The sequence below is a fragment of the Enhydra lutris genome, unplaced genomic scaffold, assembly GCF_002288905.1.
Source record: "Enhydra lutris kenyoni isolate GAN:26980312 unplaced genomic scaffold, ASM228890v2 scaffoldscaffold21, whole genome shotgun sequence".
NCBI lineage: Eukaryota > Metazoa > Chordata > Mammalia > Carnivora > Mustelidae > Enhydra > Enhydra lutris.
Genome location: NW_019154105.1, coordinates 33,391,608 through 33,409,658, shown reverse-complemented (window position 1 = coordinate 33,409,658; position 18,051 = coordinate 33,391,608). Strand labels below are relative to the sequence as shown.

Below are 18,051 nucleotides of genomic sequence, written 5' to 3'. Positions count from 1 at the left end.
CAGCATCTTGGAGCACACAACAATGGGGTTTTATTGAAAAAAGGAGGGGCACCTGGGTGGCTCAGTGGGTTAAGCCTCTGCCTTCGGCTCAGGTCATGATCTCAGGGTCCTGAGATCGAACCCCACATTAGGCTCTCTGCTCAGCGGGGATCCTGCTTCCCCTTCTCTCTCTGCCTGCTGCTCTGCCTACTTCTGATCTCTCTCTGTCAAATAAATAAGATCTTAAAAAAAAAAAAAAAGAAAAAAGAAAAAAGGAGAACCTCGTACTTCTCACCTTTCGGTGTAAGTGGGGTACAGAACACTAGAACTAAGAGCATTAAAACACTGGGATGGCTCATTTGTCTGTTTCTAGAGAAATCAGGCAACCAGTTCATTTTTCCAAGGCCAAGAAGGAGATTTTAACTTGGTGCTTTCTGAACCATGGAAAATCATACTTGAACTCTCATGCAGCCAAAGGCCTACCAAATAAGGTCAGAATTCACACACCCAGCTGAAAGGAATCAGGATTTGAGAGGCGATTGGGTGTAGCCGGCAAAAACAACGTCCATCTTCCCTGAGAGGGAAGACAGCAATTCCCAGTGTGTTAAGTCTACCCCGAAATGCTCCTAGTAAGAGATCTATTAGGCCAGAAAGGAGAAGAGTGTGATCAGAGATCAAAGGGAACCTTAAAAACCTTAAATACGCTTCTAATGACGAGATAAGGGAAAATCATGAAAAACAAACTTCTGCACCCATTTTTAAAGCAAAATAGAGTGCATAGAACCTTTCTCATTGACTCCGTGGACATGTCCTAACCACACCAGTACCTTTAAGGGCTGATCTGGTGGTTCTGTAACCTATGTGCTCGGTTGCACTTTATTTCTCAGGTTTACAACATTTTACATTCTTGCTTTCTTCTACACCAAACCCACAGAATAACGTATTGAATATAATAACTATTGAATATAGTTAACATGGGATTTGGAATTAAGGCAGAACCGGGATTTGAATCCCTGTTCTGCCAACCACTCAGTATGTACTCTTCAGCAAGTAGCTTTCCTAAGAATTTCTACATCCATAAGATAAGGCTAATAATACAGACTAAATAGGGTCATTCTGAGAATGAAATTATATCAGTCATCTCTAAACTTTTATTTTTTTTTTTAGTAGTATTGTAGGAAAAAAAGGTTGAGTACTCAACCTAGGACATTGCTGTGTTTTTATAAAACATGTTTGTTCTGTTAATATTAGTAAAGTCTCAGCTTTGCAGAATGCACAAACAGAAATTATAAAAAAGCTAAGGTAAAATATAGATAGAAACAGCAGCTATAGCATTTTCCTGCCCACCCCAAAGGATCATCTTGTGTACCCCACTTTATAGACCCTTGAACTAAGTAATCAGGGTAAAGAGCTGTAGAGTTGGAGCTTAGTCAATGCTCAAAAAGTGGCGGGTCTTAGTAGATGAGCTGACAGACTGCAAAGATTCTTAAGCAAACAGTAAAACAGGAAACTACTGGAATTTTAAACCACGAAATCACTAGTACATCATGTAAATTTTCATCTAGTGCATTTCGTTTTTTAGTACAAACGAAAGTGATATTTGCAGCTACTAAGAATAGAAGTGGTCCTTTTATCTGAAAAAAGCATTATATTCTGATACAGAAGTTACTGTGAACTTGGCAGTCATAAATGTTCAAGAAAAGTCCTGTTTTCCATTAAGTTTTGTATTTTTCTAGGAATCCTCCAAACCACTCACTGCCACATGTCGCGAAGGGTGTGAAACTGTTGTGTTTAGTCACACTGAGTGTCATTGTTGATCTATATTATGCCACATCAAAGCAGTCTTAAAAAAAAACCCAGAAAAGTCAACCACATTTGAGGGAGGAGTAAAGGAAATAATGTAAAAAAAAATCATTACACCTCATTGTCCTATCTTAGTGACTCATCTTGGTGCCCCGGCACTAAGTTCTGTCTGGAATTAAAATTTTTTAGTTTACAAGTGCCCTGCCTATCTCCACCCACTAAAATTAAAGACAGAGATGTCTCGGTCCCTGACCCCTGCTGCGCCTAAGAGCCCAGAACCGGGCCTGCCATGTGTCCAGGCATGTGCTATTGGAATCTTTCAAACCACGTGCTTTTCACATTCATGTATTAACTCAGAGCACAAGTCCCTAAAATGGCTGGATCTACATTTCTACAGAATGCATTCTTGAAAATTATTAGCTCTTTTCCCCAACATATCCCCAAATTAATCCCTAGTGACAACACATGTGATATGAATATCCTCACTGTGTAGAAAGCATGGACTGTATTAGTAATAGGGGCCAGGCTTCCATTAAGCGAACATCTACTAAAGAAACTTAGCTTCTGGATAGATTATATCCAGTTGAATATATTATATACATATATATATTTACACACATATGTATATAATATATACAATATATAATACATATTATATCCAATTGAATCATTTATTTATTCATCAAATATTTATTTAGTAATTAACACAGGGCAGACATGCAGGCACTGGAAATATAGTGATGAATATCATCAAAGCAATCCTTGCTCTCATGAAGCTTCAATCTACTGGAGGCTCTACATTAATCAAAAATTACAAAATGTGTGTGAAACACTGTTCTCTGATTCAAAGGAGAGCTAGATGGTCCAAGTTACAGTTTTCTGATTACTCTTAAGCACAGAAATGATTTTCCCTGACTCATAACCTATTAAAAATAGTACATCAGACAAGTTGTCATTTAAAAAAAACATATCTTGTAACCTATGTTTCATAACAAGACAAGAGAAAAAAGCCGACTTGATCACCACGGGAATCCTGCTTCAATCACTGTCCAATCTAGAGACGTGTTAGATCACACTCCGTTTTCTGTTACTGCTCAAGGTAAGTAATTTGCTTTCATAAACAGTAGATGTGATTAGTTGGTAATTTGTGCAATCCTAAAGATAGAACTGCATTTTTCTATTGAAGCAAATAAATACAAAACATTTTCAAAAACCTCTATGGATCATGAAGGCACACCTTCCTATTTCGACTGATGGTTTAATTATAAAATCTTCCCTGATAAGATCAGATCCCTCTCTACTATTAATTTTCAAAGGAAGCCAGCAGCACAGAGTATGACTATGAGGAAAAAAAAAATTGTTTTAGAAACATGTTAGAATAAATGTAAAGTGACAGATCAAAGAACAAGGTGAGAAATTTCAGAGAAACCACTGCTAATGAAGCATAAAGCTTCATAATTATTCTGTTAACTCATCTGTGATTTTTCCTGGTCCAACACATAAATTAATTCTAAATTTTATTTTAAAAATCAGATTTTTAAAAATGCAGACCAACACTATTAAGTGGTTTCATAATCAAAAATTACGAGTCCAAACACATTGTCTTTCAAATGAATAAGGTTAAAGTAGGTAAAGCAGATCAAGAATATTCTCTGAAAGACTGAGACAGCTAAGTTCTCTGAAGTGGTGAGGAAGCAAAGAGGTGTTACCTTCCATAAAACCCAAAGCGATACCACAGTCTCCCTTCCTAACCTGGGTCAAGACACCTCAAGTACCTGATAGGATTCTTTCTTTCTTTTTTTTTTTTTTTATAAAGATTTTATTTATTTGACAGACAGAGATCACAAGTAGGCAGAGAGGCAGGCAGAGAGAGAGAGGAGGAAGCAGGCTCCCTGCCGAACAGAGAGCCCGATGTGGGGCTCGATCCCAGGACTCTGGGATCATGACCTGAGCCGAAGGCAGAGGCTTTAACCCACTGAGCCACCCAGGTGCCCCACCTGATAGGATTCTAATTAATCCCGTTTGCACTTGAACTAGGGAAACCTTCTTGTTCCTGTATGATTTTGTCTTCCGAGGAATAAATGCTGCCTCTTGGCCTACATGTAGTAACAGAAAAAAAGATGTTTCAGGAACATCTTGAAACAACTCATAGTATTAGAATTTTTTTTTTAAGTTTTTTGAAAAGTTTACCATCTGAATGCAAGTGTTAGAGCTCATATCATCCCACCTGATAGCAAAGATGATGCTGTTATTTTATTATTATTAAAGATTTTATTTACTTATTTGTCAGAGAGAGAGAGAGCGCGAGCACAAGTAGGCAGAATGTCAGGAAGAGGCAGAGAGAGGAGCAGGCTCCCCGCTGAGCAAGGAGCCCAATGTGGGACTCGATCCTAGGACCCTGGGATCATGACCTGAGCCGCAGGCAGTGGCATACCCGACTGAGCCACCCAGGCGTCCCAATGTTGTTATTTTATAGATGGATGGATGAAGTCCTAAATCTTCTCCTCTAACAATGACTGTCAATAGGGAAAACAAGATCCAGAGGACGTCTTCAGACCTCTCTCATTTCCTTCTTTCCTTTTAGTGTCCTGGAGGATGAAGGGAGTAGTTTCTAGTGCTCAGATTGCTGGGAAAGAAAAGTGACAAAGCAGTGTGCCAAGGGGCCGATGTCATTATCTTCTTGGATGTTCTTGGTCTGTTTGGATAGTTTTGCAGCTTATGCTAGGAGTTTATAGCACCCAAAGGAATAAGGCTTTAACCAAATTTCAAAAACTGAATTACTTGTTTGAGCAAACACTGGAGAGATAAGATAGAGAGTAAGGTTAGAAGTAAAACCTTCATCATTTGTAATGTTTTCACTTATTTTATAACATATTAAAAATATTCTTTTCAGGAAAAGCTCTACAAATCTTTCAAGTTTTGAATGACTTTAACTTAACACTACCGCTAACGTGTCGATGGCATTTTGCATCATTAATTCAAATATGTTCAGAAACATCTTGTATAGGGCCACAACATTGATTTGGTCTTTCACTGAAAAGTGAAAAGTATTGAAAATCTATAGTATTCTGAGGAGCACATTTCCCCAAAATTTCACACACAGATAGAATATTATATGGTTTCCAAACAGTGCTCAGTGGAACCCCAGAATCGTGAAAAAACTCCTCACAGACCATGATGAGGGCAAAGTGCTGAGGCTAAGGGGAGAGCCAACGTGGGGCTCCTCCCTGCCCCTCCACTCTTTAAACAGGGCAGCTTTGCTTTTATCTATTATATATACGATGGTTCAGGCAATATTTTGTTTGAGAAATGGGTTTTGCTCTTAAAGAAAAAAAAAAAAGATCTAAAAACGACTCTCATGGTTTAAAATTCACTGTCTCCTATGGGAACGAAGTTCAATCTTACGGTCTGCATAAAAAACAGATTCCAATCACATGCAAAAAGATTATATAATCAACACGTCTCATTTAAAGTAGCCAAAGAAGAAGCCAAAATGGTTGACTCCTAACGCTAAGGCACTGAGTTTGAAACTGGGCAATGCACCAGCAGGATCTGGGCTCTGATGTGTTGAAACTTGCCTCAGTTGGGTAGTTTTAATGGCAGTCACCCCCAATTCCTATGGAACACTACCGCCCCCCCCCTGATTTTCACAAAGGAAGCTCAGACCAGGGAAGGAGCGATAGCGTCCTGGCTCTCCACTAAAAACCCAAGAGTCTTCCAGTGATAGGGGATGGGAAAAGCAGGTTTGTCGGAAAAACCACTCTCAGTCATGGACTCGTCAGTGTCTTGTGCCTGTACTTTTCCCTAAAAAGACCTGTGATCTTTTGCATAGTAAAACAAAGACAAAAACAACCCCCCCCCCAAAAGCCCCTCCCTGATCTCCTTTAACTGGTAAAATAAACTTCTGGGTTTCATTTTAAAAGTTACCACCTCTCTGAGGGCTTCCGCTGGACAAGTTTGTGGGTCAACACTGCGGGTTCCTTTAGATTTCCTTACTTAAGGAATTTGTTCAGACCATGATGCTCAGGGTCTCAGCTGAGTGTTCCTTGTTTGCTTGTGTTTCCTCAATACCTAACATCTATTAGCAGTCTAATTAAAGTTAATGAAATCAATACTTGAATGAAATTATGGTTTTGGGGGCAGGGATGGACACTGCAAACCAGTTCTTTGGAAGCTGGCTGAGCAAGGGAACCAATCCTTTCACATTTCCAGGTTTCAGTAAAACTTAGAGACCATGGATTATCAGAAAGTAAAAAGGAAATAGGTATAAATTATCCTTTTCATCCATTTTAGGAAAGAGGCAGTCAGAGGGAGGCATCTGTATTTGTAAACTAAAAATATACATGTAATACCATGTCCCCAGGCAACTTAAATTTCCATGTGACTCACGATTGCCATCTGCTGGAGAGAGCCTGAACATCTATTTCATTAAAAAGATGGAAGTCACAAGGTTTTAAAGATCAGATATTGTGTGCACACACATACACACATATACCCCAACAACAATAAAAACTGTTAAACCTATAAAATCTAATCTACAAACCTCAGGGCATTCAGAGTAAAAAATGTTATTAGGCATATTAAATATTCAGCTCCAGAATTTGACAGTGTGCTTCTTATAGAAACAAAATTTAATGTTTAGAATCCAGTTTCAAATATTTGATTGTAACTTACTGTATATTAATTCTACCACATTGCCATGGAAGGTAAAAGCTACATTATCTTCAGGCTGTGTACTTAAGGAGATAGGAGAAAAGTTATTCCCAAACGGTAGTTTTTTGTTTTTAGTTCTCAAAAGAATTAAGAAAAGTAACAGATTAAAAATCAATGTTGCTATTACTTTAGGACAACATGTACCTCTGGTGGGAGAGCTTGGAAGAGACTATGGCCATGGCCTTATAAATCATAAAATATTTTCTTTTGCCACATAATGCCCCAAAGACATAGTCATATATAAATATGTCAGGGAAAAAAGAGAGAGTGAGAGAGAGAGAGAATGATTCAGCAAGTTAACTGAGAGAAAGCTGTGTGTGTAATTCTACAATTGGGAGATGAATATTAAGCTGGAGTTTCCATACATGCTATCACACATCTTCTGAGAAATAAGCAGGATACAAAAATAAGTTCAAATATAACGAAGGTCTGAGAAACCAGCTTCTAAAGTGATCACGGTCTATTGAAGAGACAGGAGAAACGGTATCTAGAATCACAGATGGCTACTGTACACAGCAGAGAAAACCACTGGCAGCTGGGTGGAGCATTCCCCAGTATCACACAGAGGGGAGGGCACCCAGGGAGCAGAGCAAGGAAGGGAGGCATTGGTGGTGCCAACCACCTTTTAAGAAAGGAAGCACCAGGGAGCATATTGTTTGAAAGAGAGGGAGGAGTAAAAAAAAAAAAAAAAAAAATGTTATCTTTTACTTACCTGTAGGCAAGATCCAATCAGCTGAAACTAACAGACAAACCTGATTCTGGGCAGTACAAACATGAATATAGTTAAGGAATTCTGCAATTAGGAAGTTATTTGATGGAAAGGGAAAGGTAAGAAGGAAGATAACGTAAGTGGCTGGGAGCATGAACTCTGGAGCCAGAAGGAGGATTCTGGCTCGCTCTCTTTTGAACTGTGTCATCTCCACCAAATCACTTAACCTCTCTGTTTCCTCGATGTCTTCGTCTGTGAAACTGGAATGAACAGTACCTAGCTCAAAGGGACACTGTGAGGATCAAAGCAGTTAATAGATCCAAGGGCTCCGAACAGCACCTTGCCCACAGTAAGTATAACTATTTATGCTATTTTTAATTAAGGAAACAAGATTTCTTGCTATTTCTTGCAATTTTTAATTAATGTTATTTTTAATTAAGGAAGCAAGATTTCTTGCTATTTATAAAGTATCAATCAGAGTGTATCCATCACTGTTTGGATGAATAGCCTGGTTTCCTTATCTGTAAAATGAGAGCATTTTCAGTTGTGATGCAGATGAGGGATGGGTGTATATGCACATACACACACACACACACACACACACACACACACACACACACACTGACCAGGATAAGCACCGGGTTGTTCACTTATTATTAGAGTCACACAAGCTTATTATATTATTTCCTGTTGCACACGATACACCTTGATCAACTCTATGCACACACACATGCGTATGTAACTTGTGTGCACGAGTGTGTGGGGGAGGACATGCTTATCTTCGGTGACACAGAAGCAACAGCATACATTGGCAAGAAGACGGTTAGCCTCGCCTAACTTTGACCCAAAGTTATGAAAAGTAGGAAGATCTATGCAGAGCAATGCCAGAGACTTTTCAGCAAAAGCCTTAACCGGTATTAAGATTTGTTAATGTTCGGACCAGAGGAGATTCAACAGTAAGTGGTGTGTCAAGATATTCTGATCTTTGTTTATGGGCTCCTTGAAAAGACTGAGTTTTTCTGGAAACCAGACTTTCTACATGAGCAAAATGGTCTCTCACGTACCTTTTCAATCAACTCATAACTCTCTTCGAGCTTCAGCAGCCGGTTCTGCACCGATGTGGACGCCCGCTGGTAGACCGTGCGCCACTCCTCAAAGTCGCTCTCCGAAATCTCAGCAACCGCGAAACATAAAGTTCTTAACCCTGACGAAAGGTAGCAGACATCCCCCCAACACCAAATTAGGTTTCATTCAGAAGCCCGCCCCTTCCCTTTCTATATGACGAAGTCTCGTTTTGGAAAGACTGATTCAGTTCAAGCAATATGGCTGACGTCTGGCTCAGTTAGGACACAACCTCAGCGTACAATGTGGATCAAGGCTCACCTTCAACCGGCCCCCTGCTTTTGATTGCCGGTTCTTTCAATACAGCCTTTGTGCTTTCTTCAGAGTGATTTTTTTAACATCCTGACCTTATCAGGTTATTCTTTTGCTAGAAATCTTTCAATTGTTCATCCCCAGGATGGAGTCCAGACCCCAAAGGCTGACTCGCTCCCCATGTACCAAGTGTCTTCAAACTCCTTCTCTGTCTTTTACCTCCTATATACCTGGGTCTCTGCACATGCTGGTCACATTTTCTCCATTTTGCTCCCTCCAGCTCCCTCCACTGTCTGCCTGGCATCTCCTTTAAGACTTGGTTCCTACCATCATTTCTGAAGCATTCTCCTCTTGCTCAGACCCGAGGCAGAAATCCCCAAATGCTTGTATGGTGTGAAGGACAAAGTTTCATATTGTTTTTCTTGTGGATCTCCTGTATTAGTGTATAGCTCTTGGAGGGAAGAGGCCCTGAATTCTTCATATGTATAACTCCGGGACCAGGCACAGTGGCTGGCTTATGACTGTGTCTTCAGAGGTGCTTATGAAGGAGAGGGACCACAGTGGAGTTTACCTGGAAAACCATCTACCTCTTACAGGGATATGTGGTTGTTTTATTACTGGTCTTTCTCAATGCAAGTTTGTAGTATATTTAAGAAACAAAATAGAGGATCATAGGGGAAGAGAGGAAAAAATAAAACAAGACAAAATCAGAGAGGGAGACAAATTATAAGACACTCTTAATTCATAGGAAACAAACTGAGGGTTGCTGGAGGGGAGAGGGAAAAGGGATGGGGTAACTGTGATGGACATTAAGGAGGGCACATGATGTGATAAGCACTGGGTATTAGATAAGACTGATGAATCACTGAACTCTACCTCTGAAACGAATAATACATTACACGTTAATTGAATTTAAATAAAAAACCTGAAATAATAATAAAAAAAGTCTAAGAAACCTGAGATACAGTGACAAAACAAAGGACTCATCAGAAACACCCTGGGAAAACAATCAAATCCGATGTTTGAGGTGACCTACTCCTAGTGCTTGGTGCCTATTAATTTCATAATTCTCTTGGAAGCTACCCTCAGCCAGAAAAAAATGGTGGACTGGAACAAAGAAGAAACAAAAGCATTTAGCAGCCAGGACAAATGTAGTTCATTAGGTTCCTGAGAAGACAACACCCTCACTCAAGGTCATTAACTCTCAGAATAACTAGCTAGTGAGGTCAAAGCAAATAAAACATGGCCAGGGAACATGTCAGAAATAAGAAGCAGAGAACATGGGACATAAAGTGCCCAGAGGATTCTGTCTTCCAAGAAAGGAGTAGGGCTATGCATTGCCAGCTCACTGAGAGTAGAACTTAAATCTTTGGGGCCACATCAGGACATGTTTTTCTCTTTTGGAAACTTGGCTGGAGACTTACTCTGGGGTAGTCATGGAGTAAAAGCGCTGTTCAGCCTAGGGCCAGAAAGAATAGGGTGGAGGTGAAGGCCAAGCCAGCTCAGCTCTTAGAGCTGGAATATCTTCTTACCACAACTAGAGAAGAGAAAGATCCCCCCCCCCCACCCCACTCCCTTCCTCAGTAAAAAACTGGTGTCAGAGGCCGGCTGGGCTGTGCCTGCCAAGCCCCGCTGAGGATGAACGCGGATGTCTCTGTGCTCTCGTGTTTTTGGAGAACTGAGGGGAGGTTCTCTAAGTCCTTGCTTTTCAAAGCCTAGTGCTTCTTCTATCTTTTCATAGCTGGGATGAAGAGGAAAAAGCACTTGATCAGAGGTCAGATTTACTGCCACTGGCAGCAGTTCCAGCCCAGGCAGACAAGAGAGATAATTTAGATGGGAGATTGACTGACTGATTTTTGTTTTTATTTTTTTTTTAAGATTTTATTCATTTATTTGTCAGAGAGAGAGAGAAAGAGAGACAGTATAAGCAGGGGGAGCAGCAGGCAGAGGGAGAGGGAGAAGCAGGCTTCCTACCGAGCAAGGAGCCCGATGAGGGGCTCAATTCCACGACCCTGACATCATGACCTGAGGCAAAGGCAGTAGCCCTGGATGGGAGATTTAGATATAGTTTTGGCTATTTCTGTTAAGTTCAGAGATAAGACTCTACAAATGCTTGGAGTAAGTGACCCTACTGTTTAAGGATGCTCATGTCCTCCCATCTAATCTAGATCATCCCCCTAGACTGCTGAGTCGCACAGATCATATATTTCAGTAGGACAGAGAGACAGGACTCAGCCTGTCTACCATGATTCCCCGGCCTCACACAGAGCCTGTCATTCAGTAAGGGCTTAAGAAGTCTTTTAGAAGTTTTTAGAAGTCTTTAAGAAGTCTTGCGATGAAACTGCACTAAATAACTATTTTAATAGTTACATAGGCTTATTTACTTTTTATTCTCTTTCTTACTCAAATTAGAATATCCAGTTTTTTGGGTACTCTTCCTCCTACACTGCTAGAGATACAGCATATTTAAAGTGTAAGAGGTACCCATTCTAAAAACGGAAGAGTCTTATAGACCCTACACCTCCAAAACATGGGGACCGAGTATCTCAAAATTTTAACATAGGAAAGCAAAACAAAAATAATGGGAACAGCATGTAGGATAACTTGAATTATCAGCATCAATTGCTATCTTGCTAGAGGACTTTCTAAGTAAAATAACAACAATCTTGGAAGACATCAGTAGTAGATGATTTCATTTTATTGTAATCATGCTTTATTGCTACATTACACTCACCTTCTGTAGCAAACTGCTCCAAATGTTTCAGGGTAATTTCTTTGTATTTTGAAGTCTCCGCCAGTCTATCATATATTACAGTGTCCTGGAAAACAAACAGAAGGTATCATATACTTAGGAGAAGCATTTTGAGTTTAATAATGGTGTTGGCAACATTATGAGCAGCAAATCAGTATAAAAACAACTGATCACTTTGAACATTAGTTATAAAGCGCACAATATTTTTTTCCCTAATAACACTCTTTCCCTAAGGATGCTAGGAAACAAGGTTCGAGTCCTCTATGTTCGTCTTTCTTCTTTGTGAATCAACCCAGAGTTACTCTAGCATTCCACATCTCAGAGTCCACCAGGACTTCCCTTACCTTGCAAGATCTCCCCCACCCCTGAAGGCTTTGCAGGACACTGCAGGGTATACGCCCCTTATAAATACACAGGTGCCACAGGGGAGAAAGGTCCCGCACTCATAAAGTTTGAGAAACACTGGCTGAACAAAGCCTGCCCTGTGATAATTACTTGGAGCCTTTACAATGCTAATGTGCACAGCAGATCGCTAAGGGGCTATATGGTATGAACCCCAAACTCATTCCCTATGGAGCCCGAGCTAGAGATTAGAGCATCTGTACGGGACCGGTGCTCCCACAGTGCAAACTTTGAGAAACATAGGTCCAAATGGCGCAGAGAGGGCTGGTGGGTGTTATAGGGAGAACTTCGAACAGACCTTGAGTCCTGCTTGATAGCTAAATATTTCTGATTGTGTCACTTTAGCCTCTAAAAGCTCAATTCCCTTAGTTTGTGAAATTCAGTTACTGGATTATCTTTAAAGTCCCTTTCAGCTTGAACGTTATGCACCACTTAACGTTTCTCTGATTTTTGCCCCTTTATAAACTGCTTATTGTTCCTTCAGCTATTCCTCAGCGTGGGTTTAATGTTTTAAGAATTTTAGCATTTGGCCTCCATGGTTTTATTAGACTAGGAAAAAATAAATCATTTACCTGCAATTACTTTCTCAGTGGTATTACCCATTTTGGGGTCTCCAGTCTCAGGGCTGAGATTTGGAAGCCGACTAATGGAGTATGATTTAGAACCCTTGAGAGAAACAAGAACTTAGTGACCTCAGAACAGATGGAATATTCCAGGCCCCAATTATGAATTTCTTTTCATTTTTCAGTGGTGGAATGGGAGTGGGGGGCAAAGCAAAAGGAAATGATAATTTCCCCTCATGGCTCCTTTCTAGGAATGAAAGGTATAATTTATGAACTCTATTTTTTTTCCATAGGCTAATGACATTTTCAATGAAATCAAAATAGGACATTTTAAAATTAAGAAAATCTCTAAAAAAAATTGAAGTCATGAAAATGAAAGTGATAGGGAGATTAAATTCTGCCATGTAGCCAAATTTTCTCGTGGAAGACAATGATGCTTGAAACAGAATTTTTCACTTTCTTTATAGTATCAAGGAAAGGAGGAGACAGAATGTGGCCTTCTACATGAATTAGATGGTATGTTTTTATTTTTTATTTATTTTTTAATTAAAAAAATTTTTTAGAGAAGATGGTATGTTTTTATTTATTATCATTTTTAAAGATTTTATTTATTTATTTGGCAGACAGAGATCACAAGGAAGCAGAGAGGCAGGCAGAGATAGAGGGAGAAGCAGGCTCCCTGCTGAGCAGAGAGCCTGATGTGGGACTCAATCCCAGGGCCCCGGGATCATGACCTAAGCCGAAGGCAGAGGCTTTAACCCACTGAGCCACCCAGGAGCTCCAAGATGGTATGTTTTTAAAGGACAAGTCACAACTGGCCATGCTTACATGCGAGAAATAAATACATACAAATAACCTCTCACCCAAAGTAACACTGATTTATTCAGAGCACTACATCAAGTAGTTGGTTAGGACCTCGGCTAGGACTTGGTTCAGACCAAAAGAGGTTTCTTCACAGGAACTAAAGCATGTGTATCCCCTAAGATCAGACTCAGAACCTCAAAGAGTCTACACTTGCAGGAAATCCTAACTGATTTTACTTATGGGGCGTCCCCGCCCTCAGCAAGGTAAGAGCGGAAAATCGGGAATGAGGGGACATTCCCGGGATGGCTTGGCTCAGCCAGTAAAAAGCCTAGGGCTTCACGAGGGATAATTCATCTTAGGTCAAGTTTTACTTGAAAAGTCGTTTTTCTATTCATCTTTTAGACTCAAGTTCCAGTGCTGCTCTGTCCTCACCTCCAGTGTCCTGCACGTAGCAGCTGATCAAAAAACATGTGTCACATGAGTAAAACACCAGATGTAGTCCTCAGTCATCCTAAAGCATATACAATATTGCCAAATAAAGGACTATATGATGAAATGCAAGCACCAACAGTAAGAAGGTAGCGAATAGAAAAGAGGTCCAACATCATTATTTAAGCACTGTGGTCTACAGCGAATTTTTCTAGGTAATCTTGCTACCAAGCAGGCAGCTGCCAGCGAGGACTCTGATCTTGCTGTCAGTTTACCCAACAAGGTGAAACTGACTGCCACATGGAAGGTCCTTTGGCCCCTGTGATCTGGGACATTTGCTAAAATCATCAGACAGCTGTACATGTAAATGCAGACGGACATTTTCTGCGTTCGTGTGTGCCATTCGGATTTATCCGTACTCTGCCTATGATGTGGTGGGGAACATAGGCAGGGCACATAACTGATTTCGGATGTGGTCTTCCTGATGTGTGGCACAGGATGTTATTCGGGGGCGGGGCGCTTACTTAGAAACTGTCAGTCACTTTAAGGTCCCTAAAGCACTAAGTGTGATAGTCAAGTTTCTAGGTTTTCCTCTAGTCTATAAGCATTGGGGGAGGTTTTTTCTTTTCTTGAATAAATTCAGATTTTATTTGTGAATGTAACTTTTCTTAAATTGGCTACTATTGCAGACATGAACTGTGTATTGTATATTTTTCCTTTTTTTCATGTGAAAATTAATAAAGCAAGGCAACCTCATTACAGAAAACCTGGAAAACAAGGAAAAAACAAATCATCCATAAACATGTACATGACCTAGCCATCACCTGTCTGTGTTATGTTCCAGATGAACTCTTCTGTGCTATCTTCCAATTCACTAACCGCATCCCTGCCCCTTCCACTGTTTAGAGTTTATCCCAACTTCTGATGTTTTCTTTTAAATTTAGGATTTCTAATTTAGCTTACACATATCCCCATCCCCTTTTCTTTTTGATTAAAAATAGTTACAATTTTTTTTTTTTTAAGTCATGTTGCATTGGGGCACCTGGGTAGCTCAGTGGGTTAAAGCCTCTGCCTTCGGCTCAGGTCATGATCTCAGGGTCCTGGGATCGAGTCCCGCATTGGGCTCTCTCCCCACATTGGGGGGAAGCAGGGAGCCTGCTTCTCCCCCACCCCACTCTGCCTGCCTCTCTGCCTACCTGTGATCTCTGTCAAATAAATACATAAATAAATAAATAAATAAATAAAATCTTTTAAAAAAAATAAATCATGTTGCACTAAGACATCCTTGTTCAGACTTGTCTACACAACTGATTTCACCCAAAGTGAATTCATGTCTGGTGATTTACATGCTTATTCTCTTGGGCATGAAATTTCCTCTTGTGTCTCTTAGTTTTGCCCTACTTGTGGACACCCCATTCTAGTGGCTTTATGTACTCCCCCAGCAGAGTTGGCATGAGCTTTTCTGAGTCCCTTCTCAGGATTAGGAAGCTCACCATCGTCTCAGGCATCAGAGAGGGGAGGCTGGCTCCCATCCACATTTTACAGAAAGCACTCTTTGCCCCCACTGGCTTACAGAAACCAAACTGTAACCACCACTCCCAGATCCTGACCCTAGGACTCCCACCCCACTCAACTCAAGACCGAGGTTCAGTGTACCACGCTGATTTTCTATTCCTACTTGGGGCCTCAAAGATGTTTATCTTGTTTTTAAGCCTGGCTCTGTATTTCTGCTCTCTTGTTATACTGTATCCATCACGGTCATGAATTTGGAATAGAGGAGATACATCAAAGTTTGAGCAGACTGTGTCAACTTGAATGGAAGGTATTAGCGCTGAGGCCTTAACTGACTCTCACTACTAAAGTCTTCTGTTGCACATGTCCCTGTTGATTCACTCCACCAGGGAATCAACACTCCTCAGACTCTCTTCCCAATTCCAGTCTCTCTTTTTAGATCCTCTATCCACACCTTTAGCCCTCCTCTCTTTCCATACAATATTTCCTCCTTACATATCCTCATCAATCCCCTGCTATTACCTTCTAGCTATGCTTGTTAATTCCTAAATTTCTACCAGCATCCCAGGTTCCTTCCCCTGTGAAATCCAAGCATCTCTGCCTCATGGCCCAGATGTAGCTCCTAACCCTCTATCATGGGAGGTGGTACCCCTTCATCTGCTCAGCAAAGTCCAAATCGGATAATAATCCTCGATCATGGTTTCCCTTGTCACCCAAATGTAATCAATTATTAAGTCCTAAATCTCTGTTTTCTTAATCCTCTCTGCAATTGTCTTGGTTCAGATCCTTATCAACTCTAGGACTTTACTCAAGAGCATCAATGGGGAACTCTGGATGCATCATCGTTCTGCCTTGAGTCATCTTCCTAAATGGCATCAGAACAGTTCAGGAAAAAAAAAAAAAAGAACAGTTCATTAAAAAGTATAAGCTCTTGCGTATAAAAAAAAAAAAAAAAAGAACAGTTCATTAAAACGTATAAGCTCTTGCGTACAAAAAAAAAAAATGCATGACCTAACGCATGAACACCTTTCCAGCCTCGCGTGTACTCTTCTCGGCCAAAGTACGTGCAGTTCTCAAATGTACCTTGTTTTACATGTCTCTGCCTTCTTAGTATTCAACCATGTTTCGTAGCCAACTTGGTGGTGAGGGGAAACAATGCAATAAGCAAATTAACGTATGCAAACTATCTCCGTGATTATTTAAAAAGGAAGTCCAATATTTTTATTTTTTATTCAGTGCTTTAACTGCCCAAACAAAGGTTCTAGGTGGAAGATTACTCAAAACTAAGGAAGGAAGGATGTGAGTTAGATGCAAAGCGGACACATAAGTATTTCAAGTGGAAGGCTTTCTTTAGTCCTGTATCACTAAACGCTACCACTGGAATGTGGAAGAGTTTTACAATACACCTCAATATTGTAACCTAAACATCTCTTTATATATATTTCCCTGACTAGACTTAGTGTCTGACAAGTATTGGGTCTTAACTTCCTTTCTCCAAAATCCAGTTGAAAGTCTCGTAGGTAAAGTGCACACAGTGAATAAACACTAGTTGTTTCAATCAATGACAAGAGGAATTCTAAAACTAAACTTATGAGACATCATGAAAAAATTCTACCAAAATTCTTTAAAAGCAAGGCATTCAAAAACTGCATTTCAATGCTTTAAAACCATGGCACTGAAAAACATTTTCAACAAAAATTTCAGTAATAAGCTTTGGTTTCCTAATAAGTACAATTTCCAAGTTTCATTTAATAAATCAAGGTTGTTGGGGCGCCTGGGTGGCTCAGTGGGTTAAGGCCTCTGCTTTTGGCTCGGGTTGTGATCTCAGAGTCCTGGGATCGAGCCCTGTGTTGGGCTCCCTGCTTGGCGGGGAGCCAGCTTCCCCCTCTCTCTCTCTCTGCCTCTCTGCCTGCTTGTGATCTCTGTCAAATAAATAAATAAATAAAATCTTTAAAAAAAAATAAATCAAGGTTGTTGATTATATTTAAAACTGGAAAGTTCCAGGTCGGTAAGTTACTTGACCAGCCCAAGCAGACTAGGTACCCAGAAAAGGTAATTCAGAAGGAAAATAGTAATTGTAGGAACAAAAGGAGACCCTGGTCTGCTGACTCCTTATTTTTCCATGAGTGTAAACATATTTTATCTAGGAAAAATCACTATAAATGACATATTACTGTTTCTGTCAAAATAACCTGCCAATATACCAAAGCCAAGCAATAGTTAGAAATTCTTTTATGATGAAAAGAGTGCAAGACAAATAGTAATGACCATACAGCAGTAAACTGGGATCCATTCCCCCCCACTGCCGCTTCTATGGACTTTAAAAAATTACATTCAGACTGGTGTGGATTCCTACATTTCTAATACAATTTCAAAGCATTTTCTGATTTAATTGTCTTCTAATGTATTTTATAATATAAACCTCAAATACTAGGTATCAAAATTGAATTATATAAAGAAGCAAGGCCAAATTTTTTCAAAGCACCAAATTTACCCAGAAGGAATTCCGCATTTCACCAGAAGAGGCTGAACACGATTACTATAAAATTCCAAGGAAAGTGGATGTCAGCAACTTTATGCTAAACATCTGTGTTACATTTCCATAGCAGAATGCTGAACATATACATTATAAACCACCATAAATCAAAACTGTAAAAGACAAAAATAAAAACTTACAGCTCCTTTGCAGTAAAGTCGTAACTTCCCGGATGGAGTGCGAACAATCACAGACATTCTTTTTCTCGCGCTGAAAGAGGTTTTCCATAATGTGTCATCATACAGAGAATATGCATATATATGTGTGTTTGTCATGCCTCACATATTTTAATACTCACAGTGAAAAATAAACTTTACCGAATTATGAGCCCTCTCCTTCCACATCTACAAACCATCCCCTGGGTGTGTGGTTTGGGTACCTCTAAAGGTTACATTCTGTATTTTAAGGCACTAAGGTACCATCTGCTTCCCTAAAGGGGTAATTTACAAAAGAGACCTTGAGAAACGTGCAAGAG

The 18,051-nt window shown here is 40.0% G+C and overlaps 1 protein-coding gene across 3 annotated transcripts in view; it reads right to left on the bottom strand.

Annotated features, from left to right (window-relative positions):
* LOC111149090 (ATPase phospholipid transporting 8A1) overlaps nucleotides 1-18,051 on the bottom strand; it is a 233,220-nt gene that overhangs the window by 97,015 nt on the left and 118,154 nt on the right. For all 3 annotated transcript variants that reach the window (XM_022506004.1, XM_022506005.1, XM_022506006.1), the window contains 3 exons: nucleotides 17,717-17,786; nucleotides 11,313-11,397; nucleotides 8,269-8,408 (listed from right to left, as the gene is read on the bottom strand). In XM_022506004.1, coding sequence (XP_022361712.1) covers nucleotides 8,269-8,408; nucleotides 11,313-11,397; nucleotides 17,717-17,786 — 295 coding nt within the window. The remainder of the gene's footprint in view (nucleotides 1-8,268; nucleotides 8,409-11,312; nucleotides 11,398-17,716; nucleotides 17,787-18,051) is intronic.